The 26,084-nt window shown below is 39.7% G+C and overlaps 1 protein-coding gene across 1 annotated transcript in view; it reads right to left on the bottom strand.

Moving 5' to 3' along the window:
• Nucleotides 1-4,612: 4,612 nt before the first annotated feature.
• The window catches only part of NID1 (nidogen 1), a 44,591-nt gene continuing 23,119 nt past the window's right edge, over nucleotides 4,613-26,084 (bottom strand). Inside the window, exons 13-20 of the mRNA XM_075089441.1 lie at nucleotides 18,591-18,815; nucleotides 17,772-17,944; nucleotides 15,633-15,759; nucleotides 11,208-11,379; nucleotides 9,041-9,198; nucleotides 7,523-7,646; nucleotides 6,249-6,361; nucleotides 4,613-4,762 (exon numbers count right to left, since the gene is read on the bottom strand). Coding sequence (XP_074945542.1) covers nucleotides 4,641-4,762; nucleotides 6,249-6,361; nucleotides 7,523-7,646; nucleotides 9,041-9,198; nucleotides 11,208-11,379; nucleotides 15,633-15,759; nucleotides 17,772-17,944; nucleotides 18,591-18,815 — 1,214 coding nt within the window. The 3' untranslated portion in view covers nucleotides 4,613-4,640. The remainder of the gene's footprint in view (nucleotides 4,763-6,248; nucleotides 6,362-7,522; nucleotides 7,647-9,040; nucleotides 9,199-11,207; nucleotides 11,380-15,632; nucleotides 15,760-17,771; nucleotides 17,945-18,590; nucleotides 18,816-26,084) is intronic.

Genomic DNA, 26,084 nt, shown 5'->3' with positions numbered 1-26,084 from the left:
ATCTGCCATTTTTAATAGCAAAAAAGGTGAACTGTAGTTAGTTGTCCTGGTTTCAGCTGGGATAGAGTTAATTTTCTTGACAGTAGCTAGTATGGGGCAATGTTTTGGATTTGTGCTGGAAACAGTGTTAATAATGCAGAGATGTTTTAGTTGTTGCTAAGTACTGCTTACGCTAGTCAAGGACTTTTCCATCCTCCCATGCTCTGCCGGGTGCACAAGAAGCTGGGAGGGGGCACAGCCAAGAGAGCTGATCCAAACTGGCCAAAGGGATGTCCCACATCATATGACGTCATGCTTAGCGTATAAAGCTGGGGGAAGAAGAAGGAAGAGGGGGATATTCTGAGTGATGATGGTGTTTGTCTTCCCAAGTAACCATTACACGTGATGGAGCCCTGCTTTCCTGGAGACGGCTGAGCACCTGCCTGCCCATGGGAAGGAGTGAATGACTCCCCTGGTTTGCTTTACCTATTAAACTGCCTTTATCTCTACCTATGGGTTTTCTCACTTTTACGCTTCTGATTCTCTCCCACAACCTGCCAGAGGCGAGCGAGTGAGTGGCTGCGTGGTGCTTGGTTGCTGACTGGGGCTAAGCCACAACACACTGAATCTTTTCTTCAACAAGAGACTGACATGATTACCAGTCCTAGCCTATTGTAATAATACAAAATTAATGTTAATAATGAAACAAAACATACCTTGTTTTCCTTTACCTTTTTAACCCAAAACACAATGTAAAAATATATCTGAAATTTACTTGCTCCTGAGCAAGACTACAACAGTCAGACGCTACTAGCAACAGCCAGAAAAAGGATAGGGTAGATGAATTAGACCCAGGTCAGCAAAAGAAAAACCCTCTGTTATTTAAAAAAAATGCCATTGGCACTCTAGGCCTTGAAGAACGAAACAGAAAATTCACATTTTTATCATTCAAAATACTTGTGAACATTGAACTGAAAAAATATGATAGGCACTGGACAGATATGCTAGACTGGCTAATGGCAAATCTCATCAAAGGATGAGATTCCTGCCCAGAATGTGATCAAAATAAGGAACTCAACACCACAGATCATTTCAGAGGCCAAAGATTTAGCAAGGTTCAATGAGAAAGCAAACGTGTACAGGAATAGAGGACCCAGAGCACCCTCCAACCACTAGCAGCTTAGCTGCCTGTTCAAGGCCAGCCAGTTGACAGAAGATATGAAAAGAACTTGAAGGAACTTCAGCAGAGGCTCATCCCCAAACAGCTCTGTTGGGAGGCCTCAGCAAGGGCAACCCTCTTTCCCTTCAAGGCTGCTTTAAAGCCGAGGCTCTCACCCTGGTCGTTGGCTGAGCTGTGCCACAGCTGTGCACCCCATTGATCCAGGTCCTGGCCAACTTCCCAGCTTGACTGCAGGCCTGCCTCACTACCATGGACTTGCCTGGCAATCATTGATCCTGGTCACTATGTCCAGACATGATCGTGATCCTGACTTGATCTCCCAACTTGACTTCAGACCTACCCTGTCACTACAAATTTGCTTGGTGGTCTGGCCTGTAGGCTGAACCTAACAACCCTCATCAGCACTGTCTGCCTCGCTTTGGGTACGGTGGGACTGGTCCCTTGCTGGTGAAGCCACTGATTCTGCTGGCTTTTCCCTGAGGGAACAGCTTTGTCCTTGCTGCGCTCTGACATAGAGATACAACAGCTGAAGCTAGCAACAAGTATTTGCCGAGAAACAAAACCTGATGTTTGAGCTCATTGTCCTCATTTTTAGGGACTGGAATGCTGAACGTTGCTTCGAAGTTGTGCAGACTCCCACATCTACCCTGCTGGCCCAGATCTGCTGAAGCTTCCCCTAACCTAGTGCTAGCTACTGTTAGATATGATACCAGAGTTACTCAGTCTAAAAACTCAGTCTATAGTAATATTGTTTCTCTCTTTGCCCTACAGACTACGAAGGAGCTCACACATTAACACTAGAAGTTCTGCTGAGGTGTGTTTTCCTTGACATCTTTGTCATTGCTCATTACTTAGCACAGAATTAGCTGACTGGGGTCTAGTAAATTAGTAAATGTCATAACGCACAAAGAGGAATATTGTGTTGGTCAAAATACAAAGCAGGCAATCATCAACTTCAAAGGATCAAAATAAAGAAAAAAATCAAAGCATACAGTAAAGAACGAACTAAAGGCCCAATTCCTTCCAATTCCATGTGTAGTCCCCAGCATAGATCAACATCAATCTCCTGTAACTCCACCCACCACCCTTTAGATCCCAGTAGCTCTCTTTGCTGCCCCACTGTCCACCCTTCCAGTTGCTCACTTGGCAGACACACTGTTCTCCAGCTGTCTATCTACACAGTACTACAGAGCCTTTTGCCATCCCCCCTGAGGCACCAACACACCGTAGCCGTTAAAGGCGAGTTTAAATCTTAGCATCACCACCTTCAACAGGCCACACTTCACTTCGCTTGCAACTTGCCCTGCAGCCACACAGAGAGCCTGTGAGCTGTGGCACCAGGCAGCAAAAAACCCTGTCACCTAGAAACTCAGCACCAGGGCATCTTCAAACAGAGGGATAAGTTCTGTCCCCCATGTAATCTAGTCCTTGCCCTATATTTCCACTAATGTAGAAGTGTGAAGTATGGTATAACTGAATTATAACCTGACAAAGTCAAACAAGAGCTAACAACGAGTAAAAAGTCTGTGTCAAATAGAGGAAGCTGTATATTCTTTAAGTGCTCTCCCATATTTGTTTTGATTAAAAGTATCTTACTGGTTCCAAAATACAAAAGTCCCGACAGCAGGTTTTTCCCCTGTAGCGTTGCATCTTAGAAGAGAAGTATCATCACTAGATATGAGAGTTAGTGAAAACCCAGAACGCAACAGGAAAAGAGATTTGAGACACCACATATCACTTCCTTCTGCAGGCATGACTCTTTTTTTTAGAGAAAATAAAAACCAAAACATTTTATTGACTGTACTGTAGATACCTGTACAGAGTGTAAACTTTAATATTTCACCAGATATGTGAACAATTCTGGAGAGTTATCAAGCACCTTCATTTCAACACATTTTTTGATATTTACAGTAAGACATACCTGATTAAGTGTAAGAATAAAATCAATCGGAAGTTATAAAAAGTTATTTTTAAAAAAATCTTTAAAATGTTTATATGGTTTGTTATCTTATGATAAATATACAGTTAAGGAGGAAGATGTTACAGTTAAGACTCAGAATTGGCTCTGTTTAAAACTGTTACTGTAGTGTCTGAAGAGGGAGTGAAGGAAAAGGGGATGTTAGCTTACTGCTCTGATCATGACATTGTGAAACGTGTTCTGGCAGAAGGCTCACTAGCCCTGATTTTAGTGCTGCTGCAGGTTGGCTTGTGGGTGAGCTTCCTTCTCAATACACAGTGTGGAAGCCAAACTTCACTCCCAGATTTATACTGCTAATTTGACATAAGAATATGCATTTTGATTTTGCCTCCCCACTCCAAAGTTACTGTATTGATTTTCAGCACACCTTTTTGCTGTTACTGAACATTGACACACAAATGGGGCATCAGCATCTTTTTTCTTTTAAGCACCAAGACACAGGTGACCTTCCTGGAAATCAGATTTTTGACTGCCACGGTTTCTCATGGTCTAAGAAAAGGCATGGCATTGTTTTCTAAAGAAGAAAGATGGCTAGGATAGAATTCAAAAGACCGGTTTCAGGCTTACAGAATCAGATACAGAAGTAGTATTTTAAAAGCTCTCAAGAAACAAATGTGACTGTGTGTCTCTCTAAAACCAGACACCTCCAAATGAATCAATATCCATTCTTCAATGAACTATCAGCAATTGATGTCTATACCTAAAGTTTGTTTAGTGGATTTTAGGAAACTACTCAGGAATCCACCTCAGACAGAAGAAAAAGGAATCTCTTAAAATCCAACAGAAACTTCAAATACATCCACTAAGCAGAGCTGATTATCTATAAAGAATCACATGCTGTGGGAAAGGATCACATAAGCCAGGGTGAGAGCTACCCTCACAGCACATGGATAACGTATTTCCATAATACAAGAGTCAAAAGTTGAGATTCAAGTTTTGGAAGTGGAAAGACTGGTAGTGAGAAGGAATGCAGTTAGGCATTAAATCTGTGATATTACTGGGTGTTCCCACCCACATCTATTAATCCTTGGGCCCCCCTGGTTGCTTCTCAGCTAGAGGTATGGTCCAGGCACATATATTCTGGGCTAAGAATGCCACTGTGCAGATAACTGCTGCATGATCTGAGGTACAATCCAGTCTCAGGATTTGAGTCACACCATCCTCTTTACTCTGTTCGGTATTTGTTACTGTAATTTTGCCAAGAGACACTTCCTCCTAGCCCAGCACAGGTGCAACTAAGGCCTCCATATTTACCTTAAAAGCAAAGAGATATTACAAGGAACAAGATGCAGTTGGATCCAACCTGGGCAGCTCTGTCTTGCCTAACTGCTACAAAGCAGTCATTGCCTCTGTGTGTGTGTGCGCGTGTCTGCATATGCGCGTTGTGACTTGCTGTCAGCAGCATGGAGCACTTATCTTTAGGGCCTGATTGTGTTGATAGGAGTGAATTGTTTACAGCACATTTCCAAAAGGTGTATGCTGCTCTAAAGCTTATTTTAATGCTCAGTTTCTTTCTATACAATCCACTCCAACTGTGTTGTCAGGACAGCGGCAAGAGCGGCCTCCTGGGATAGCAAGGCAGAGGTGAGTACAACCACCATTATTCACTGTACAGTAGTTATGTCCTGGAAAAGAACAGAGATGTAAAATGTTAAAGAAGAACAAAAGCAAAACCACAATAAAATCCAGAACACATGCAAACAAAAAAAGTGCAGATTTCATTACTACACTAGAGAAACAAGCTATCAGAGATTGAAACAAAATCATGCTTTGGGGAGATGAGAGTCATCATATCCCTTGTGTCAGCTTCTGATCAAGATATCCGGACTGAGCAGGAGAGGCAACACGAAAACACTGGGCTGTTCCTGAAATACCCTTCATAAATTGTCCAAGTGGTCACAGATATTAGACTAAAGAGACAGTGAGTGAGGAAATACCAAAAGCGCAACACATGAGGACAAAGTCCAAAACACTACAGGACATCATCCTTGGATACCATCCACTACAATAACATGGAGGAATGACCCATGAAAACAAAAAAAATCAGGTGGGTGGAGAGGAGCACATTAATGTTGAAAGGTAAAATGAAAGAGAATACAGCACCAGAAGCAGTGGATCTGAGGGGAAAGGCATCCATCCAAGAAAAACACTTGACATAGACATACGATGAGAAAGAAATGATACCAAGGTTCTGAATGTTCTAAACATAAGCATTTACTCAGAGCACACAATGTTGTTTTGTTTTACACTGCCTACCACAATGGAACTGTGAATTAACTAATAATAACAATGTAACTGAATTCTTAATCAAGACATTTATATGCATTTTTCAAGCTCTGAACCAAGCTTTCAATTAAATTAAATTGTGGGTTTTTTTACTATACATATTGAATAATTTAAAAAGAAACTATCTTACAGGTTTTTTAGGCCTAAAGCAAAACCACTACAACTCCTGTAATTCCTGCCCCACTGTAAGAATAAAAAGTGAACTCTTCTCCTTATCTGTGATTTGCTAAGAACAACATAACTGAACAGTGATATTGCTTCCCAAAGAACAATTTGTTATTTCAAGGGTATAACTTCCTCTCTTCTAAGCTTCACAAGGCCCTTTTCAATAATGTATCTGAAAAACTTCATGTTCAACAGAGCAGAAAGACTAGCCCACCCACTCTACCACCTGCTGTTTGCTGAACATTTCGTTTTTAAAAACACTGGATCTCATTAAGGACATCTGGAAGATCATGATATTTCTGCAGTTTAAACTTAAGTAAGACCCTAGCCATGAATATAGCGTTCAATTTAGACAATGACAATATAGCAGCTTTTGCCATGTCAGATGCTCATCTTGCTCACATATTTCTCCCTTCATAAAGGATAGAACAGGCCCCTTCTTCCCTCCCTACTCTGGTTTCATCTGGCAACCACAACAACTGCTTTTATGAAAAAAAAATTTAGGTGGCTGTTAATTTATCAGTAAATGGAAATCTAAGCAATAACCAGTTCTTCACTAACTATGCAGACCAGCTGGCAGCCTGTCAATGGGAGCTGCTAAATTCATTTATATGCTAAGGTGTCGCACAGCTGTAAAAACTTGAGGATCATCTTAATTACCTCCTGGGCACTGAGCAAAGGCTGTAGTGATTCCATAGAGACGAGAGCGCTTCTGAGGCTGGAAGTTATCCTTTTCTATTGAAATTGTGCGATCCACTGCTACAACAGCATCCCTGTCGTATGCAGAAGAGAACATACAGAAGTGAGACAAAAGTGGAAGTACAGGTGAAAACAAAACAAAACAAGGGAAGAAATTTGAAGTGCTTCTTTTTTTACAATTAGCAAGTGATGCCAGACGCAAAATCCTCCAAGACCTCATCTTTCCTGGGCAACCCAAACATGCCATAACTCTCACTCTAGGCAGCTAAAAAGTTTAACAGGGAGCCACCTTACTAATTTTGAAGGTACTTCCATCACAGGACAACGTCCCTCTTCAGGAATGCATCTGTTAGTAGTTTTGACACATTCTCCATATTCTGCCCCTTCGACATTTTCTGTGGTATAGCTGACATTGCAGCTGTTATGCCTAATGATTATGGACAATGTTGTATTTTGTGTAAAGTAATGTATGATATCCAGAAAGAACACAGCTAGTCATAAGCAATCATTTCTTCTTAAAAGTAAAAGGGCAGCCAATTGACAGACCTGTAACACATTGTTTCCCGTTTATAGAAGCCTATTCTGGAACAGCATTTCCCAGCTGTTAGGTTCTAGCTTGGAAATCCTTACACACATCAATAGCTCTTCCTGCTGCAATTGATGGAGACATTTGTGTAAGAGTTCACACATTGAGCCCACACAACCATTTGCCTCAAGCAAAAATAAATATTTAAAAATGCATGGACTGGATTTTTTTCCGGAAAATATAGTAAACTCTAAAGTCTTGATCATACATCAATGTTTTAGATAATTTGCGACAATGAAAGCGTCATCAAGACAGCAAAAAATGTTTTTTTTTTCTTATTTGTGGTTGAAAAATTCAGATAATACAGGGCATAGAAGGCCTCAAGTGACTAATTTCCGCCCTCTACAGCACAGCAAGTACAGCCATCAGGAAAACATGTTAGCTCCCACTCCTTTCCCAAAAATGTTCAGTGTTAAAATCATTTTCTTAGAGGACAAATCACTATGCTGAAAACGAAAGCTCAGTTAACTGGCAACATCAACAGGTCAACTCTACAGATCCACTTCATCCTGCATCAGCTATTGCCAGGAAAGCAAAAAAACAGGAATCTGTGAGAGGTCAGGCATGAGAAATGCAGTATATACTTCAGTTCCTACCAGGGAGGAGAACAGATTAAAGCACTCCATAATTTCTTTAGCAGACAACATACCTTCTCCAGTCTGTGTAGTATAAATTCGTCCCGTAGCTTGTAACACTAAAAGGATACTGAATTCCTTCAACAATCTTTCGTCGGCCGAGCTGATTAGGGTTCATGCATTCCAGCCTCTTCGTACCTGGGTGTAATGAAACAATGAAACCTTTGAACCAGAGCAAGAGAGCTCTCATGAGGGATGAAGGACAAGCATAAGCATGTAAGCATGAACAGAGTAAAACTTCCTGGAAGTCTTTGAGTATGCTGTTTAGCCAAAGCTCTCCCCATGCCATATCTCTGCGTGTGCCAAAGATTGGATGGGAAAGTACTTAGGTGCTAATGCTGATCAGCACACCACCTAGCTTAGAGGAACACGTATGTCCAGTGCAACCATGGCCATTGCTTACCAGCTGAGACTCCTGGTACAGATACCAGCCTCCTCGGCTGGGCTGCAAGCTGACAGAAGGTCTCCTCCATTCTGGAGGAATACTTCAACCACTAATCAGTTCCACCTCCTCCAGAAGGCGTTTTTGCAAGGTTAGTTTGGTGACCATGCTCCCAAAACGCTTGCTGGGTTGGGCCATGAAGGTAAGACTACAGAAACAACATCTAACTTGTTGATGCAAATAGGGTGTAAAAAGGTCTACCAGTAAAGCTACCACACATAATCAGGAACACTGCTAGTGAATGTAAACACCTGTAGGTTTCTCTTAAGTAGTGGGTTCCAAAATTAGGGGAAAAGGAAAAGAGACAAATGTGAGAACAAGAGAGGAAGAGAGAAAAAGAAAATAAAGAGCACAAGGAGATATATTTGAAAGTTGGAGAAAGTGCCTAACAGTGAAAGAGAGCTCAATCTTTTTAGTTTATCAAAAACTTGAAAGGTGACTTGAAGTGTAAAAGCACCTCCACAGGATGTCTCTGGCAGAGTCTACAGTGAGAAAGACAGCAGGATGAGGAAAAAGAAAACTTCAAATGAGAATTAAATGCACCCTTTTTTTTTACTGGTAAGACAATGGCACAAAACTAACAATGGATCGGTGGCAGAACCTTCATCTCTTGATCCTTAAATCTAGTGTGAATTGCTTTTTCAAGACTTGCTTCAGTCAAATATAAGCCAGGCTTTGCTTAAAGAGAGGTTACAGGGCTTAGGACAATAGTGAAAGGATGAAATTCTGTAGGGCCAGATTAGATGAATCAGTGTTTTTCCTCTGGTCTTAAACTCACAACTTCTTCTACAAAGGCCTAAGCACTACCTAAAAAAATAGCCACATACCAGACACACAGATATAAACCTGTTGCATTCCAAAAAGTTTTCTGATCAGAATTGAAATCTTTCAGCTTGTGCCACAGTCTCATGTGAATGCTACAGTGGTAGTAACAAAAAATGAAGCAAGAGATTATTGAAGCCAAAAAGAAACATATGAAGACTAAGATGCAGCCCGAAGAGCTATAAACATTAGTTGGCTGTGCATCATTTCAGACTTGAACATACTTATTCTACTACTGTTATGAAAACAGATTTTAGCACCTCTTTACCTGCATCTACCCAGCACAGCATTGAGGAATAAGGATCAAATGTCAACCCATTTGGTAACCCAAGATCATCTTTAACAAGTATTCTTCTGTTTGTCCCATCCATGTATGAAGTTTCAATTTTAGGAGCTTCTCTGTTCCAGTCAGTCCAGTACAAGTTTCTTAAGAGAAAAAAAAAAAAAGGCAAGAATTAAGGCAGCAACTGATCTCAAAAGACTGTTGTAAACAAGGAAAATGCTAAGGACACAAAACTAACACGCACACACCCGAAGTCATTTAAATAAATAAGAAGGACCACATTGCATTTGGATATAGACGTAACAAAAGTATAGTAAAGATGTAGCAAATGTTATACTTCCATTAAAAATGAAAAAGAGCAAGCACACACTTGAGAAGAAATGCTTTCCCTGCACTGTTTAGGTTATGTGCAAGATGCCAGGGAAAAAGACCTCTATTTCAACAGTTCTGAGGACCATTCAAAAATTACGTCTACAGTTCTCCTCCCCACCACCCATCATGTCTGCTCAGGCTAAGCAGCAGGAGCATTTGGCACACATTTATGGGACTTGTTCAAAATTACATTTTTCTCTTCAGTGCACCAAGTAAGCAACATATAATGGAGTCATTCAGGTTAGTTTGTAGTCGGGGACAACCCCAAAGAGGGCCATTAATTCACTGATGCTTTATTATGAGTGGCTACTTGTTAGTGGTGGTTTTTTCCCAGGATGCACTTTCTGTGGCTGAGAATCTACATAGCCCCTCAATGCAAGCACTTTTGTTGTTTATTCCTTAACCCTCACACAAACACACACATGAAATCTACTGGGAGAGAGAAATCTGTGCTGCTTGACCTGAACCCAGAGCCCTACTCCGTCAGTGGCGTTCTGCACAGAAGAGGTCTTTCCTTCAGTCTGATTACACTTATGCCTCTCCCCTTGTCTCACACCATGAAGTGTGTTTGTTTTTCCTTATTATGCTGTCAATTGAGGTACATCCACAGATGTTTTCATCCTGCTATTATGTGACTATTATGTAAAAGTTTAACGTAAAATAAAGGAATGAGAGAAGCCAATACCATTACTTTTTAATTTAGTTTTTTAAGCACTCAAATTTTCATGGATCACATGCATTCTTTTCTCACTAGAAACTTCATTTGCAAACATCTGGAATGAGGATATATCTTCCAAAAAATTTTCCCTGAGCATATAGTAGTTTTGTTCATAAATGAATTCTCACCTAAGCGCATTTCAGATGCCTATTGTATCAGTTAAGCAATCATTTAGTAGAGCTTCCCAGCAATAGAGGACTGAAATGAAAGACACTTTGCATCTGTGCTTCTGAGTATTTTGACTGAAATGTCTCTTCTCAGCAACAGCCATGCTACAGAAAGTTGTGCCAGGACCATAGCAGGCAAGTTCAGATGTCAATGAACAGACATGCAGCACTACCTGGGCTCTGTAGTAGTTTTAATTTTCCCTGCACTTCTTCCAATATTCAGGCACAAAAAATGTCAACAGATCAAAGACACATAAAAGTATGTATATACTTCTGGTTTTGCAGGCTGGAACCATAACTTGAAAACATTTACACTTTCCTTCTGACATTCTGCTTAGCTATTTCTGTGACTGCAGCTTACAGGCTCAGTTTTTGAAATATGTCGTTATCTGCATCTTCAAATACAAGCCTAGAAGGACCTTCTCAGGCATCTGAATGACTGAAGTGAAAATGGTGACAAAAGTGACACCATGCTTTCAAAGAAGGAACACTTTACAGGAAGAAAGGCTGTCATGATGGAAATGAAAATATCAAATAGCTTAATCAAGTATTTTAGTCCAGTAATCTTGCAAAGAAATTTTTTTAGGTAAGTGCAATGCTTGTCATCCTGCAAACAATCTACTGAAAGCAAGGTACAAACAAGTATTTGACAAACCTCTCAACAAAGTAGCAAGGTATTACCTAGCGGGCATTTTGGAAGTTTTATTTCCAGTGTACCACTCAGACACAGGACACAAATAGGTTGTTCTGTTTTTGTCTTTTAGTTGTTTTATTAAAAGGTAGTCCTGTTATTGTCTACAGACAGCCTAAAAACATGGACACAGAGTATATGCTCATGTTAAATACATAAATAAAAATCAAGCTTTGTAAATATATCTTGAGAACATATCCGTACCCTCTCACAGGATCTGCAACAATTGCTCTGGGGTTCACCAGGCCAGTGTCAAAGAGGATGCGACGCTGGCGCCCATCCAGCCTAGCCACTTCTATTCTATCCAGTTGAGAGTCAGTCCAGAAGATGTTGCGACCTAGATGATCTACAGCTATCCCTTCAGGGCTTCCCAAGTCTGCAAGAGAACAGAGGGAAAATATGCCGAGACATATTTATTCCCAATACAAAATGTCAGCCTCATAAGCATTCTCAACTCTTAACTAAGTTTTCTTCCAATTTTCTGGCTGTGGCCCAACAAAAACTACTTCATGTCAGTTGGAAGAGGAATAGGCATTTTGGCTTATGAAGTGTAAATACACTGAACTTTCACAAATACATAGAATGATAAATTTAGGAACCAACTCAACACACATCCCAAATCTGCACATAAACTTGCCTTGTGGGTGGACATGGAAAAACAGTTGATAGAGAAATAAACAGTAGAGATTATCAGAATCTTATTCTACCCTCCTTAGCAGGCCGGGATGTAGAATGGGTTTTATAATCCTAATATTCCCCCTTTTCTGGTACTGGCTTATGCAGCATCCCTCTGAAAACTGGATTTATGCTAAATTTAGCCAACGCAATACTTAAGGATCAAACTCCAAAGCACTAGAGATAATTATATTAGCTAACTGATAGAATTTAGATCCAGTTCTTTGTTTTTGCAAAGCAGTCCTTTTTGGAACATGTTTTAGTACTGTATGTGCACAGTTTTTCTTGGACAGTTAGTTGTTCCAAAAGCAACAGGAAATAGCAGATAATGACCTTACTGCTTTAGCCTTAGTAATTTCTAACTCTGATGAAGGATGCAGAACAAATATATATCACTCCAAGGTTTAATTCAGCCACTGTGAAAAACAGCTCTATACTTTTCAAGGTTCATACATCCATTGAAAAAGAGCAGGCAGGCTCTGTGGGGTGTAATGAAGCCAAAGATGGGTACAAATCAATTTCAGCCCAATTTCAGTTCCAAAAGAAACAGAAATAATTGCATGTGGTCACTCCCAAAAAGATGTGAAGTGACCCTTCATATCAGCCAGATGTTGAAAAAAACCACCTTTCAAATGCAGATCCACACATCACGTGAATGTCCAAGAATGACAGAATGTGGCCCATTAAGTCTTCTATTAATTCTCAAGTTTATTTACTGATAGCCATTAAAACAAACAGTATGTGACACAAACAGCCTTTCTGGAGAAAATGCATTTGGTCCAGAGCATTGGCTAGAGCTGCCTAAAATTTGCTACTGTGACTTTGCTGTAACAGTGGCACAACAGCCTAAACAGCCTCTGCTCTTTCACATGGGTGGATTACACATACTGCAGTTAACCTGGACACATGGCATTTTGGATGTATGTTTATTTCTGAAGAGGCAGAAAAGAACAAATAAGATGTATCTCACCACTTCTGACTCAGCTCATACACAGCAGGGGACCAAGAAAGTAAATGTGAATCTGTTACCCCTTCACTCCTCCCAGGGGCACTTGGGCATACTTTAACTTAGTCATACTCATGTCACATTACTAATTCTATTTCTCCAAGTGCCTCTGGGGAGCTAAACCTGCCATCTGCAAGAAACCACCTCACATATACTTCAGACCCTCAGATGTTCCTACTTTTCTTGCTAATGGCAGAGGCTGCTGAAGGTGGCCTCATTTTGAGGTAATGGTGGTGACAATTCCCAGAGAGACTCTGGGATCAGAATATCATTGACTGAATGGTGGTGGAGGAGCTCCCAGCCTCTTTTAGGAAAAACAAGGCAGCAGGCAAAAGATCTGCTGCCACTGATTCCCAGGAGCACCTATTCCCTGACCAGTTTCCTCCCTTCAGCTATATGCCAGGAGATTTAAAGAAGTCTAAAATAAATGTCTTTCCTGTCTGGTTGACAACGAGTCAGAAAAAAACTATCCCCCATGCAGGGGTAAGGGAATATGTAGGCTTCGTGTATCACCAGTCTCTCCAGAGGAAAAAATGCATTCCCGCTATATTGTCATCAGGCCTGATACAGTCATAGGCTCTGTCCTTGGGGAAAGGCTTGTACAGACATGTACAGCTGATATGACTCAAGCACCTACAACAAAGGGGAAAGCTCTCCTTCCCGACCTGCATCCACAGCTGCAGAGCTCAGAAAGCCTCCACAGGCTATACAGCTGCAGGGATAGATGAGAGATGGATGGGGCTCCACAACAAAACATGTTTCTGCAGAGCAACCCAACTTGGATCACAAGAGCTTTATCAAACAAACAAAAAAGTGCATTCCACAAAAATACATGTGAACTGAAGAAAGCAGCTGCAGCTCACGGAAGGAAACGCAAAACAAGGATTTCTCATTAGTCTTCTGAGAGAGAGGCATTTTCCTATTTCCTGAAATTTTAAAGTTTCAGTTTTGGCCAGCATAGAAGACACCCATTCAAACACTGAATGTTCAACCTTATTTTGTTTTGACTTCTTATTGAAGGGCAAATTAACATAAAGAGAGTGCAACATCGCTCAACATCTCTTCAGGAATGGCATTCACCTCCTATGCAAACAACAGAACAACAGAAATCATGAGATGTCTTCACATGTACAATGTTTTTTGTAGCAGATAAAAACCATGAGGCTTCTATGTGGCATTGAAGCATTTTAAACTACCTGAAATAATCAAATTTAGTAGAAAGCCTTCACAAATACTTTAAAAATATTTTATACACTGCAAGATCTTTAATGTGTGCACACACGCTCTCATTAGACAGACTAATTCATATCCATATAAAATTTTTAGCAATAGTAATTTCCCTCATTTTCTAAAGTGCAAAATCTGAGAAAGCACTTTAATAGTGGAAATCAGAAATCCTTTTCCCACAGAATTTGTAGATGTACAGGCACATACTTGCACTACACGTTAGAGACCCTTTCAGATTAAATATGTCAGGATGAAAAGGAAGTCTTACAAATATCTCAGTCATCAAAGTGTACAGAAATACAAAGCTCCATAATTGCTGGAATGGTTAGGGATGGCCTTAATCTCTCCCTTTTCCGTTCCCAGGACAATGGTAGGATCCAAGGCACTCCCATCTCTCCACTGCCCCTAAGAGCCTGAATGGAGTCCCAGCAAACTGCCTATTCCGAAACACAAACTCCCAGCAGAAATACTCAACATATCCAAAGAAAACTAAAGCAAGTTTACTGTAGAGTTTTGAAACTGGTTGATCATTTTGCTGAAATAATTTCCTAAATTTTTGTGACAATAGCTGCAAAAGATCCAAAGCAAGTCCGTCCTCCTCAAGTAGCTTGACTTCACAGGTGTTCTAGGATCCTGAGGACACTAGTGTTCAAAAAGTGCCTCCCGCTATTTTGGTGGTTGTTTTTTTCATGACCCACATTGACTCTGTTCTCCAACCCTGTCCTTTCCCTTAACCCTTTCACTTAAAAAAGGTTTTCATATTTAACATGCATGGGCTTACACCTACCCTTGTAATGAAAATGAACATGGACTGCAGTGAACAGCAGAGTCTTCAGGGAAAGAGTATAAGAACAGGACATAAACGGTAAGAGCACTGACCCCACAACAGCCTCCTTGAGCAACTCCAAGGTCTAAACCCAAGCAAGGTGGATTTACTCACTTTTCTTTTACAACTTAAGTGGGAGACATGAAAAGTCACAGCTGAAACAGTTTCTAACCACCTTTCAGCTGTTTGACCCCAAGCCCAGGGACAGTCATTACCTGGGCATTTGCCCTGAGAGCACCGGCTGTGCTGTCCCACTACAGTGGCAGCCCTAAGGATGCCATCACAGCTAAAGAGCAGTAAAGGCCTCAAGCCTACCTCAGGATTCCTCCCCAGAAGTGACAAAGCATCCAAAGGAGGTTTGGGGTTTTTTTGCTTTGTGAAACCCAGCAAGACTATAAGCACAGCCTAGGACTGTAATTGGGTACAGAAATCCTCTAAACATTTCTGTGAGGAGCTGAGACACTGTCCGAAGCCCAGACTGTGAGGCTCTGAACCATGGACCCATTAGTGAGATAGGCTTTAAAACCACCACAGCAGCTTGATTTCAAATCCCTCAGCCTTCAATTACACAGTGTCATAAGACATTTGATGGTTAGACAGATACACTATCCTGCAACTGCAAGTAAGACAGAAACATCTCACTGACGTGCTGCTCCCAATTCTGGCTTGAAACTTAGTTTATTTAAAAAGAACCGATTTCTTGCCTATCTTAGCTTGGAAAGGCAGCTAAGGGCTATTGCAGAGGGAACAGATCTTTTTTCATTTTACATTATCCAGACTTTTTGGTTATTCTTTATCCAAATAACACGACTTGTAATGTTATAGCTCAGGCAACACCTGGGAAGTATATATCACTACATTCAAGTCTCTAATGCTGTTCCTCTAATGCTGTCACCTGTTTTGATGATGGTTGTTGGCTCCCCACCATGCAGGCTAGCCCTGCTGATTGAAGGACCGCTGATGTCTGTCCAATAAACCATCTTGTCCGTGCAATCATAAGCAACTCCAATGATGACTTTGTCCTGTTGGTCAACAAGGAAATTACATCAGCTTACGTTAAACAACAATTATTTGCTGGCAGCCCTAGCTTATGGATCTAAGTCTCAAGCCTGAAAAAACAAAATTCTTGGGAGATGGGAAAGACAGGCAGAGAAAATGATTGGGTGGCAGTCTCTGTAGAATAGTTTAGAAGAATACTTTCAGTTATAAGTCCCCTTTAACTGGCAGACACTATTTACAGTTATCTTATTTAAAAAATGCACTGTAGATATTAGCACTGAACATCTGGTCTCGCTTCTACAACTTCACCTGCATATCCATTTAAAGAAAGTTCATGCTGTTATTTTACTGTGTTATTCTTCATGTGCTTTTTTTCCTCTCATTCTTTCCCTTCAAGGAGGAATAATTACTTCTATCAAATCTGACTTGTATTCTGCAAATTCATCAATCCATGCATGATGGCTGCATTCCAGCAGTGCAACCTACGTAGCATCATATGACTCAAGAAAGTTCTAGAAAAGTAAGATTTTAAAATAAACAATAGCTCAAACAAATAATCCATAAATCATTCTGCTGGAAAGAATATGCTCAGGGACAAGGAACGTATACATGCTATTCTTCAGGCAGAAGAAGATAGAACTAGAGTCTGAGTTTTAATTTAGAGCTGAAACACTTTCCTCCAGGCAAATGAAAGAGACTTTCACAGTAAAACAATAATTACACATGGATTCCCAGGTCTGCCACCTTTACTACTTCTGTAACTTGTAACTTCTTAGAAAGGTGGCCCAAACCCATGCATTAAAACAAGTGCACTTATTCATCAGCATATATTAATGCTGTAGGTTACAAAACAATCTGAACACCTCTACACTGCTAAACACTGTCACTTCACAAATACACAACACTGGGACAACATAAACAGAGACAACACTGTTAGCAGAGACTGCAAATTTCATTTTCATTTAAAGTTTTAATGAAGAGTTGCATCTTACCTCTTGGAAGCTCTTTCCTGAAGATACTTCTAATTAATTCATTTAGGCTAGATCAAGTAAATAATTAGACTAGCTGTCAAGGATTCAGCATCATGTCTCTATATCAGCCTAACTACTCCATTTTGCACACAGTATTTTACTTTATTTTTCATTATTGCAGCAGCACTTTAGACAAGAGACAAAAGCTAGATTTTGCCCTTACATCACAGCACAGTTTGTGGTACTATTTACTGAACTGAATCTGTGTATTTTAGTCAGTATTTGGTCTACTAAATATTCACAGTAATGTAAAAAAAAAGGCCAGCATGCTACCTGGTATTGCTATCTACTATAAATACAGTAACACTGGAATGAAAACAGAAATCCAAGGCTTTGGGCAAAACAAATGAATTTGATGAAACTGGAAGTGAGAAGAATTGGCATGTGTCACAGGTGATGGAAAAGATACGTCCTCAGCATCAGAGATTCATTTTCAAGGAAAAAAAAGATTCTCAGAACAGTAGAGAGAAGCGTGGGAAAAAGATTTACCACCCACTGGGCCTGCACATGGAGAAGCAAGCAAAGAAAAAGAAGAAGGAAAAGAAAAGTCTATATATATATCTGTAGCCAAGAAGTGCAGAGAATTGACTGAAAAACAGGAAGAGATTAAGATTTAGGAAAAAACTGAGGGAATAAGAGAGAAAAAAAGGGCCTCTCCACATACTGCTCTTATAGGTCCCCTAGACTTTTATACCAGAGTCAGAAAGCCAATGGAAGTGTGAGTGCAGAAGTGTTTCTATGATGAGCTGTTGGAGGCATGTTAGATCACAAATATTAGATTAAGCTATTCTTTAAAGGCAAATAATTATTTTCTATAGCTCGGTTTTAGGCTTTTTGACTAGTCAAAAATTTCAGTGACAAAGTGATGGGATACTGAAATCTTAATTGAGAGTAAAAATTGAGTTTGGAACTTAAATTATCAAATTACATAGACAAACGCTCTCACTTTCATCTTTGTTGCAAGTCTTCTAAAACACATGGACTTAGTATAGTAAGTTACTTACTGGAATATGCAAGAGTGCTTTTGTACCATTTTTCTTCATTTTGTTTCCCTCTAGTGGAACATGCTCAATTTTACCACTTTGGGCAAAAAGCAAGTGCGTTCCTGGTGGCAGAGGTACTGTGTCTGGTCGGACAGAGGGCCCGATAACAACAGGAGGAGCAGCTGTGCTCAGACCTTTTTAAGAGAGAAGGAAACAGATGGGGAAAAAATTAGCCTGTAGAGCATAACAAGGCTCTTGTTATTTGCAGAGACACAATTACAGCCAGACTTCTCTAGAAGGAAACAGCCCTATAAGCAGACACTAATAATGATAATCAGATGCAGAAAGCTTCCAATTTTTTCCCCTTCGCTGACAGAGAAGGAGCAATTGACATAATAGGTCGTTTCATGTTCAGGTCTGTAACTGCTCTTTCCTTCAAATGTTTAGAAAAGCCTATCTTATTTTGCAGCTGAGGTGAGGAAGATGTAAGGAAGGGACATCCTTCATTTCCTGAGGCAAGTCAGTTACCACATGTTCAGATTTGCCACAGCTCCTAGAGGGCAGAAACTGTAGAGGCCCCTCACAGTTTCAATGGAGGGGAGAAGTTAGAAAATTATCTTATTCAGAGGCTCACCACAGTTGTTCAGACCCCCTGGCTGAAGGAAAAGTATATGTTGGAGTTACTGAAGGGCTGCAGCATGAGGCATATCATCACTGGGACGGCAAAGAACTGCATTGCTCGAAGTCAGTGCTGTATCTCAGGGACTAAGCCCTACATTTGGGAGACAGTGCACTTGGATGGGGAGACACCCACAAGAAACAAGTGCTTCAGCCACTTACATGGTGGTCGAACTCCTGGGCCGCTTCTAGTGCCATCAATCTCGTTTCCGTCCCTATCCACACACCAACAATATCCACTGCTAGAATGGCACTGAGTGGGTAGGTAATTCCCATGCTCATCACACTGGGGAATGAAGTGACCAACTCTTACGGCCCTTGGGAAGAAAGTGCCTCCACTTCCAAGAGCTACTTCCCGTTCACGCTGGCATTTGGTCTTTTCAACTTCTGTGGGGAAAAAAAAAATGGACCAGTGAATATTTTTGTTTTAACTAGTAACTATGTTCCATTAACAGTTAATGTATGCTGACCACTTACAACACAAGTATTCTTTCTGCTGGAGGAACACAGCACTGTTACAAACCTTGAAGGCATATGCCTTCAGTGCACCTTCAGGAACAGTCTGCCCTATGTAAACATGAGGCATTTGCCTTAAACTTACGTCATTTTATCTTTCACTGTCTAGTTTAAAACAGAACAAACAGCCCTCCTGCAGCGTCCTGCATTGAAGGGTCGTAAAGAGAAGCTGGAAAACATTGTCTTTCTCCTTGAGGCACATTAGCAAGAACATTCTGTCCAACTTGTGAACCCCATGTCTACTTATTTGGCTATTACCCACGGGCTTTAAAATGTGACTAATTATCCAGGCCATACAGTGGATGAAGGTTTTTGTGTAATGCTAAAAGTCGAGTTTCCCTTCAAAGCCATGAGAGAAAACCACAGCATGAGGCAGATACTGAGCTGTCTGCAGAACTTAGGAAGTGAAACAACTCATTGCTTTGATGCTTATTAGGTTTTTAGAGTGCGGTTATAAAGTCTGAGCACTCATTTGATATTTTTGGACCTAAGAAAGAAATTGTAGGGACAGGTTGACCAGTTCCTGGTAAAGAGCATAAGTAAGGCTATACAGAAAACAGGAATACTACTACATACACAGAGAAACATATGACGCACAATGGCTACACCGCATGCATAGGTGTTACCATAAAGATTACAGAGGAAAGACTAACTTTCCAGATTATCAGGAGATTGAAGGATTTCGTTCTTTTGGTTTCAATTTTGCAAAACAGTCTGGACTAAAATACACATCATCTTATGGTATTATCTGTCATGCAATAGCAAATGGATCAATATATCCTTCCAGATGACAAACAACATAATTAAATTATAAGAATACAAAAAAAAAGTGATCATCTTCCTTTTCTACACAAAGAAATCTGGCTTAGTTTTACCTTACACTTGAGACCCCTGAAGGGAGCATGCATCGGGAGAGAAAGAGCTATAATTACGGGGAGTATCTTTTTCTGTCAATGATTTCCACAGACAGCTAGAAATACTTACCACAAACTGCCTGTTGAAGAGGCTAGAATATTACACATCTATTTATTCCTTCCTTGACTTTACAGTGCTTGGTAGACAGCATCAGCTACGTATGGCTCAGACTAGACCCAGCCCAGCCCAGCCCAGCCCGAAGCTAATCCCATGGCCCATAGACTACTGTGGTGTAAATCACACAAATACAAAAGAGAAGGGTAGTTTTTATTATTATTTAAACTAGTTATGCAAGCAAAAGCTTTGGACAAGTTTCATGCACCTGGACACAATTAGAGAAACATAAATGTCTGGAGAACAACTCACTCTAAACAACTGAAATATTTGGCATCAACTTTAATGTGGGTGGTGGAGAGCCTTGAATCAACCTACAAAACCAGACCCTGAAGGAAAGCCTCCATTACCTATCACAAATTTTGTTTGCATGTATTTGATGCACTATGCAGTTAAAAGAAATTATTCCAGTAACCAGCTATTTTTGCCACATTTTTTAAAAAAGCTGTAATTATATGCACTTCTCACAAGAGAAAGCAGGGGGAATACAGAGTATTGGTAAACGCACCCACCCTGCTTTCGTTCATTGCAGAATAAGATCTTCATTGCATTCATGTCATCTTTGAGACATGCTATTAGCTCCGCCTCAGTGGGATATAAAAACGAATGTAGAAGCTGGTCATTTTCCCTTCCCATCTGAAACTCCCAGAATTAGAGAATATCCAAGAACTTACAATTTTATTAATTAATAGACTAGATCAACTTTACAAAAATGAGTTAGCAAATATGAATTATACAAAGCAGTGCGTATATACTCCCAGATCGGACCTAGCTGTTACAGATAAAATATATTAGTATTATTGGTAACTTGATATACCAATGTCTGCTCTAATTTCAAGACAATGTTCTCATTTATATCTGCAGATTTTATACAGGAATACTGATGGAATTTTTGAAGAGTACTTTTATTGAAATGATCAAGACCAATCTCACAAATGGCCTGCTTATGCAATTAGCTCCACTAAAGTCAAGAGGCTAGTCAAACAAATTAGTTTTCAAAATTAGTACTCAGTTTCTAGAAGGCAGAGAATGAAAGTTGTTCTTTCTAAACAATCCCATCAAGAGTGATTTTTCAGTTGCTCAAAAAGATGTAAAATACCCTATTGTCACTCACTTTTAGGAATAACTATGTATTTTACTGCTTCTGCACTCATGAAAGTCTCTTATATTTGTGATAAACTTTTTTAAAGTATCAAACGCAATAAGTAATCTATGTTAAAGAAACATTCTGAAAAGAAGTAAAACCAGTGTTACCGTGTTCATCTGTGCTGACTCAATCATTTTAACCTATCTTTCAACATTAAACACATTCCAACTCACTAACATGAATTTAGCCCATATTAAAATTTATAAACCAAAACAAGCCCCTAAACTAGTTATGACAGTCCAAACCAGGCACTTGGAATCCATATCGTATTTTTTCTCTCCTTATCTCTGAATCATGAGCAGGAAAGTGAGATGAATCCCATCCCAGTGTTGTAGCCTGTGCACCGGAGGCACAATAATCTTAGACACAGATGACAGCTGGTTGGGATGAATAGTCTGCCTATACTGCTTATACAACCATACATTTTACTTAGTGTGCTTAAGAGAAGATGCTCTGATTTTGCAAGCTTTAAATTGCATTAATTAACTGTCTGAAAAGAGGTTAGCTATGACAGAGTTTGAAAGATGAGATTGACACAGTAAATAAAGCACATTCCCTGCCTTGATGAGCTAACAGCACAAGTTAGATAAAACATATAACAAGAATTGGCCCGTATTTAGGTAGGACAAGGGCTACTTTGTAAGCCAGCTTCCAGACACAAACCTTATGGCTAGTAACTTTCCTTTCCTTCAGTACAGCAGCCTAAATGAAGTTTCTGAGTGCTCTTCCTTTAATATAAATACAGTAATATTCCATCCAGTCAAGACTCTTCAAAGATACAGAACAATTAATATTAGGAGAGTTCTCTGATCTCAGTTGGCATGAAGAAACCTTCCATTAACTACAACAGGTAGAGCTGAAAATAAATAACATTTACCTGGTGTAACAGTGCTGTTACATCTACTACTACACCTGATCGTAGCAAATGGAGAACAAGTCATGCCTACTTCAAGGCTCCATAACCAGGGGTTACCAGCCCGCATTTTCAGAGGTTCTTACCACTCTTGAAACCCACATTTGAAAGCCAAGCCAGATGATTGTGTCAACGATGAGAAAAATGGTATGCACTAGGGCTAGTTCATACTGCCAGAGATTAAATAAACAGTAAGAGCCAGACCTGGGTAATCTTCAGTGATGCAGGAGAAGGGGGGTGGCAACAGCCTTTTATTAACAGCAGGACCAAGTTTCAATATTTTTTAGTATCTATGTTTAAGAATTACTGATTAGCATTTGTTATAAAATTCAGTAAAAATCCATTCTCACTGCTTTTTGATGCAGTTAATGCTTGGCTGATGAAGGTAACACACTGACCTGATAGCTTTGCCACTCTACTTATGCCCACAGGACAGTACCATTTTTGAAACAAAGCATCATACTGTGGGTTACCTTAATTTGATAAATGATTAAAAACTGTAGAGTCACCTGAGTCAGTGGACAAATTCATGAAGTAGTGGTATTTCTAGTAAGTCCCCGTATTACTTTAGTCTTGATTTTTAATTTTCATATTAAGAAATTTAATTCCTTCATTAGGATGCCAGAGGAAAATACACAGCCATAGGTTGCATCATTTGTGGAAGAGAAATAGGCCACAAAACATGAGAAGGAAAGGACCTCATCACTAGGTAAACTGAGCTCATTAAAATCAACAAGTAGATTCACACAGTCAAATGGAAAGTTACAGTTCTTGGGATAAAAAAAAAAATTAAAAGCTATCAAGTAAGTCACAGCTATCAGCAGATAAGTGCAAGCAGATAAGCTGCCAGCACCCAGCTCAGTGCTGTAAGGGTTGTGATACGGTATAAATAAGAACTAGGCATATACACAAGGAACACTGCACAGGTACAGAGAAGCAATGTGGGATCAGAGGGATGTTTCAAGGAATACTGGGTCCACAGTTCAAAAGGATAGTGAAAAGTTGAACCAGTGTAGAGAAAAGAGCTCCTAAGAAAAATGCTGTGGTGCAGAACAGAGATCAAAGGCCTGATAAAGAACTTATGTTCCATGGACCAAAGTACACACAAGTCAGACTAGATAAACAGAATGGTGCATCCTGAACTGAAGCTAAATCTACACCCTTCCTCAGAAAAATTAATTTGTATTTAATGTTTTAAACATATTTTTTCCAGTTGTTTCATAAACTACCAGTAGCAATCTGGAATTTAAAAGTCACTGAAATATATAATGGAACTTGAAAAAATGAAATGGAAATAGCATTGATATGGCAAGTTGGCCAGATGAAAAACACACATACACATTTCCCACATGAGTGAAGAAACAAACAGAATGGGGGGAAAAAAAAACAACCTCTAAAGCCATATACAAACATTCAAAGTCTTTTTTGGTCATAAAGGAAAGCTCTTGCAGCAGCACTGCAGAAAATGATTTATGGACTTTTCCAAAAAAAGACGGAGGCTGAGAAAACAGGGTGAGAAACAGAGATGCACAGGACCTCTTCCTTCCATTTGGCAGGGGGGATTACAGTCTAATACACTAAACCAAATTCAATTAGTTCTGCAGCAGCATTAAAAATTTTTTAAAGATCTAACTACTCAACCAGGTTTTCATTCACAAGCTAAAGACAGAAGTGATTTAAAACTGTGTCCAGAATCAGTATGTAATCAAAAAGAGTACTTTTCAATTTCCTATGTAGATCGCTTTATTCCCCATACGTCACAAGGAGTTATACTGACATTTTTATTTGCTGAGCTCAGACTTTGCCAGAAAAATGATGAAAAACCCAAACCAAAATAACACACTTCCCATTATCCCTTCATTTTCCTGTGTAATCCTTCACTTAGAGCATTGCCCTGTTAAGCGCATTTCTCATGTGAAACAGCTTGTATACTGAGGACCAGCAAAGGGTTCTTAACAGTCAGACCCCTCGTTCCAAGAATCTAGATTTGTTTCTGTTTAGTAAACAGTGTCTAGGGTCTGCAGGGGTAGAAACACTCAGACATCTGGTTTTTTGAAATGGAAAAATGAAGCGTGAGGAAATAATGAAGTACAGGCTTTCTTAATAGCTGTGAGCAGTGGGACATTCCAGCATCATTAACTCTTTCATTAACCTGCTGGTTCACTTCTACAGACATTCTCTTGTGTGTGACTCAAATCCATTTTACTTGCTAGTCTAATTGTTTCAAGAGTTCCAGTTCAGCTGTAAGTTTCATATAATAGTAAAGACACCAAACAAGCAAGCAATTGTACACATGGACTGGAAAAAGAATGGAGTATTCAGATGAATTAAACTTTCCATGCTACTAACAACCAGGAAGGACTTCAGTGACTTGACTGAGGCTAATTAGATCTAAGCCTTAGTGGCTAAAAAGGGGAAGAAATTGTCTTTAATTACAGCTGAATACAATACAGCCTCATCTGGAATCTCCATTCTGAAGCAACTTTACAAATTGGGCGCTAAAGTAAACTAAGCTGATTTTTGCTAGGCTTCAGAAAGTATATTTTGATTCTATCTCTTGACAATTATTAACTGTTGTTATATCTATTTTAAAAGTACTAAAGCTTTAGCAACAGATGACATCCAAAGGGCAGCTATTGTTCTATTAACTCTCTAAGAAGGGAGGAGTAGCTAAGTTTGTTGTAAACACTGCCATTGCTGCAGACTAGCAGAGCAATACAGATACTCTGTACTTCAGTTAGCATTCAGTAAAATTAAGACTACTTATCTACACAGATTTTTTTCTGCCCAGAGCATTTCATGAGCAGAGACAACTGATACAAGTGTTTCTAAATCATATCTTCTACTGGTACTATAAAAGAGCATAAAAAAAACCTGGCAGAATCCCAACCAACTAAAACAGTAGATACAACAAAACTCTCCAAAATATTGTTACTACCATTAAAGCTGTGACATGGAAAGGCCGTCATTCAAGATACAATTGTGTTGAGTGTGACAGTCAAGAAGCGTACAGGATAAACAGCAAAAAAATAACACAAAGCTACTACAAAATAGTACACTATGCTTAGCAGTTTCGTAGAGCACTGCATGTGAAAAGGTGTTGTTCTCAAAAACAAAAAAAAACCACCTAAATGTGCTATCATATATACCCAGAAGAAATTAATTGTGTCCTGGTAATGAAGTTAATTGGTTGAATTCAGGTACTAGTCTACCAAACCACCTGTTTCAGCTACAAAGGGGATGTGCCAGACACCAAAGTGATATTTCCACCTTTACATTTCTGCCTGAAGAACTGGAAGCTTTAAGGTTCAGTGTTGCTTCAAGTTATTCACATCAAGTTTCTCCTCTAGGAGGAATAATGCTGGTTTTATCAGCTGGTTGGTTGGCTAAATATTTTGACACAGGTCAGAAATACTAGGTAGTTCTTCATTCATCTGGCATTAAAATGAAAATACACATGGGCATTCATGTATGAAAAGTTAGTTAAAAATAATCTTGAAAGACTGACAAAGCGGCAAAAGCAAGAGCTTCAGAATTAAACAGTGCAAAGCCTCCTACAATTTACCTATGATAGAAAAGTCTGCAAGCACTGGGTGATTTGATGAAACACGTGTTACTGAGTGCATGATGAAGAGTCGTATAAATATGATCTAAAACCAGAAACAACCTTGTGATTTTTTATGCCTTTCCTATAAAATCCTTTGCCTTTTTGTTTTAAGACATGAGTATCCAATTATGAAGCCAGAACTTCAGAATTAGGGAAAATAGCAGCAGAAGAAAAATATTAAGTTTTAGCAACACATCAGGTAGTAATATTGTGCCATGCAGACAATTACTCTTAAGCCAGCACATTAAAAAACCCTCTCAATTTTGAATCATCAAATACTTTGGAAATCATTAAGAACACAGTGCAGAAGCTGAATTATAAAGACAGCCTCCCTCCTCAGTCATACTGCTTCTTGCTTTCTTTCCCTTTGGCCCTGTGCTTTTCTTACTCTTGGCTGCACAGTTTGAGTTTCGGTCTGTTGAGAGGGGCAGGTCTTTTGCCCAA

Source organism: Phalacrocorax aristotelis, chromosome 3 (assembly GCF_949628215.1).
Source record: "Phalacrocorax aristotelis chromosome 3, bGulAri2.1, whole genome shotgun sequence".
NCBI lineage: Eukaryota > Metazoa > Chordata > Aves > Suliformes > Phalacrocoracidae > Phalacrocorax > Phalacrocorax aristotelis.
This window is presented reverse-complemented; position numbering and strand designations above follow the sequence as displayed.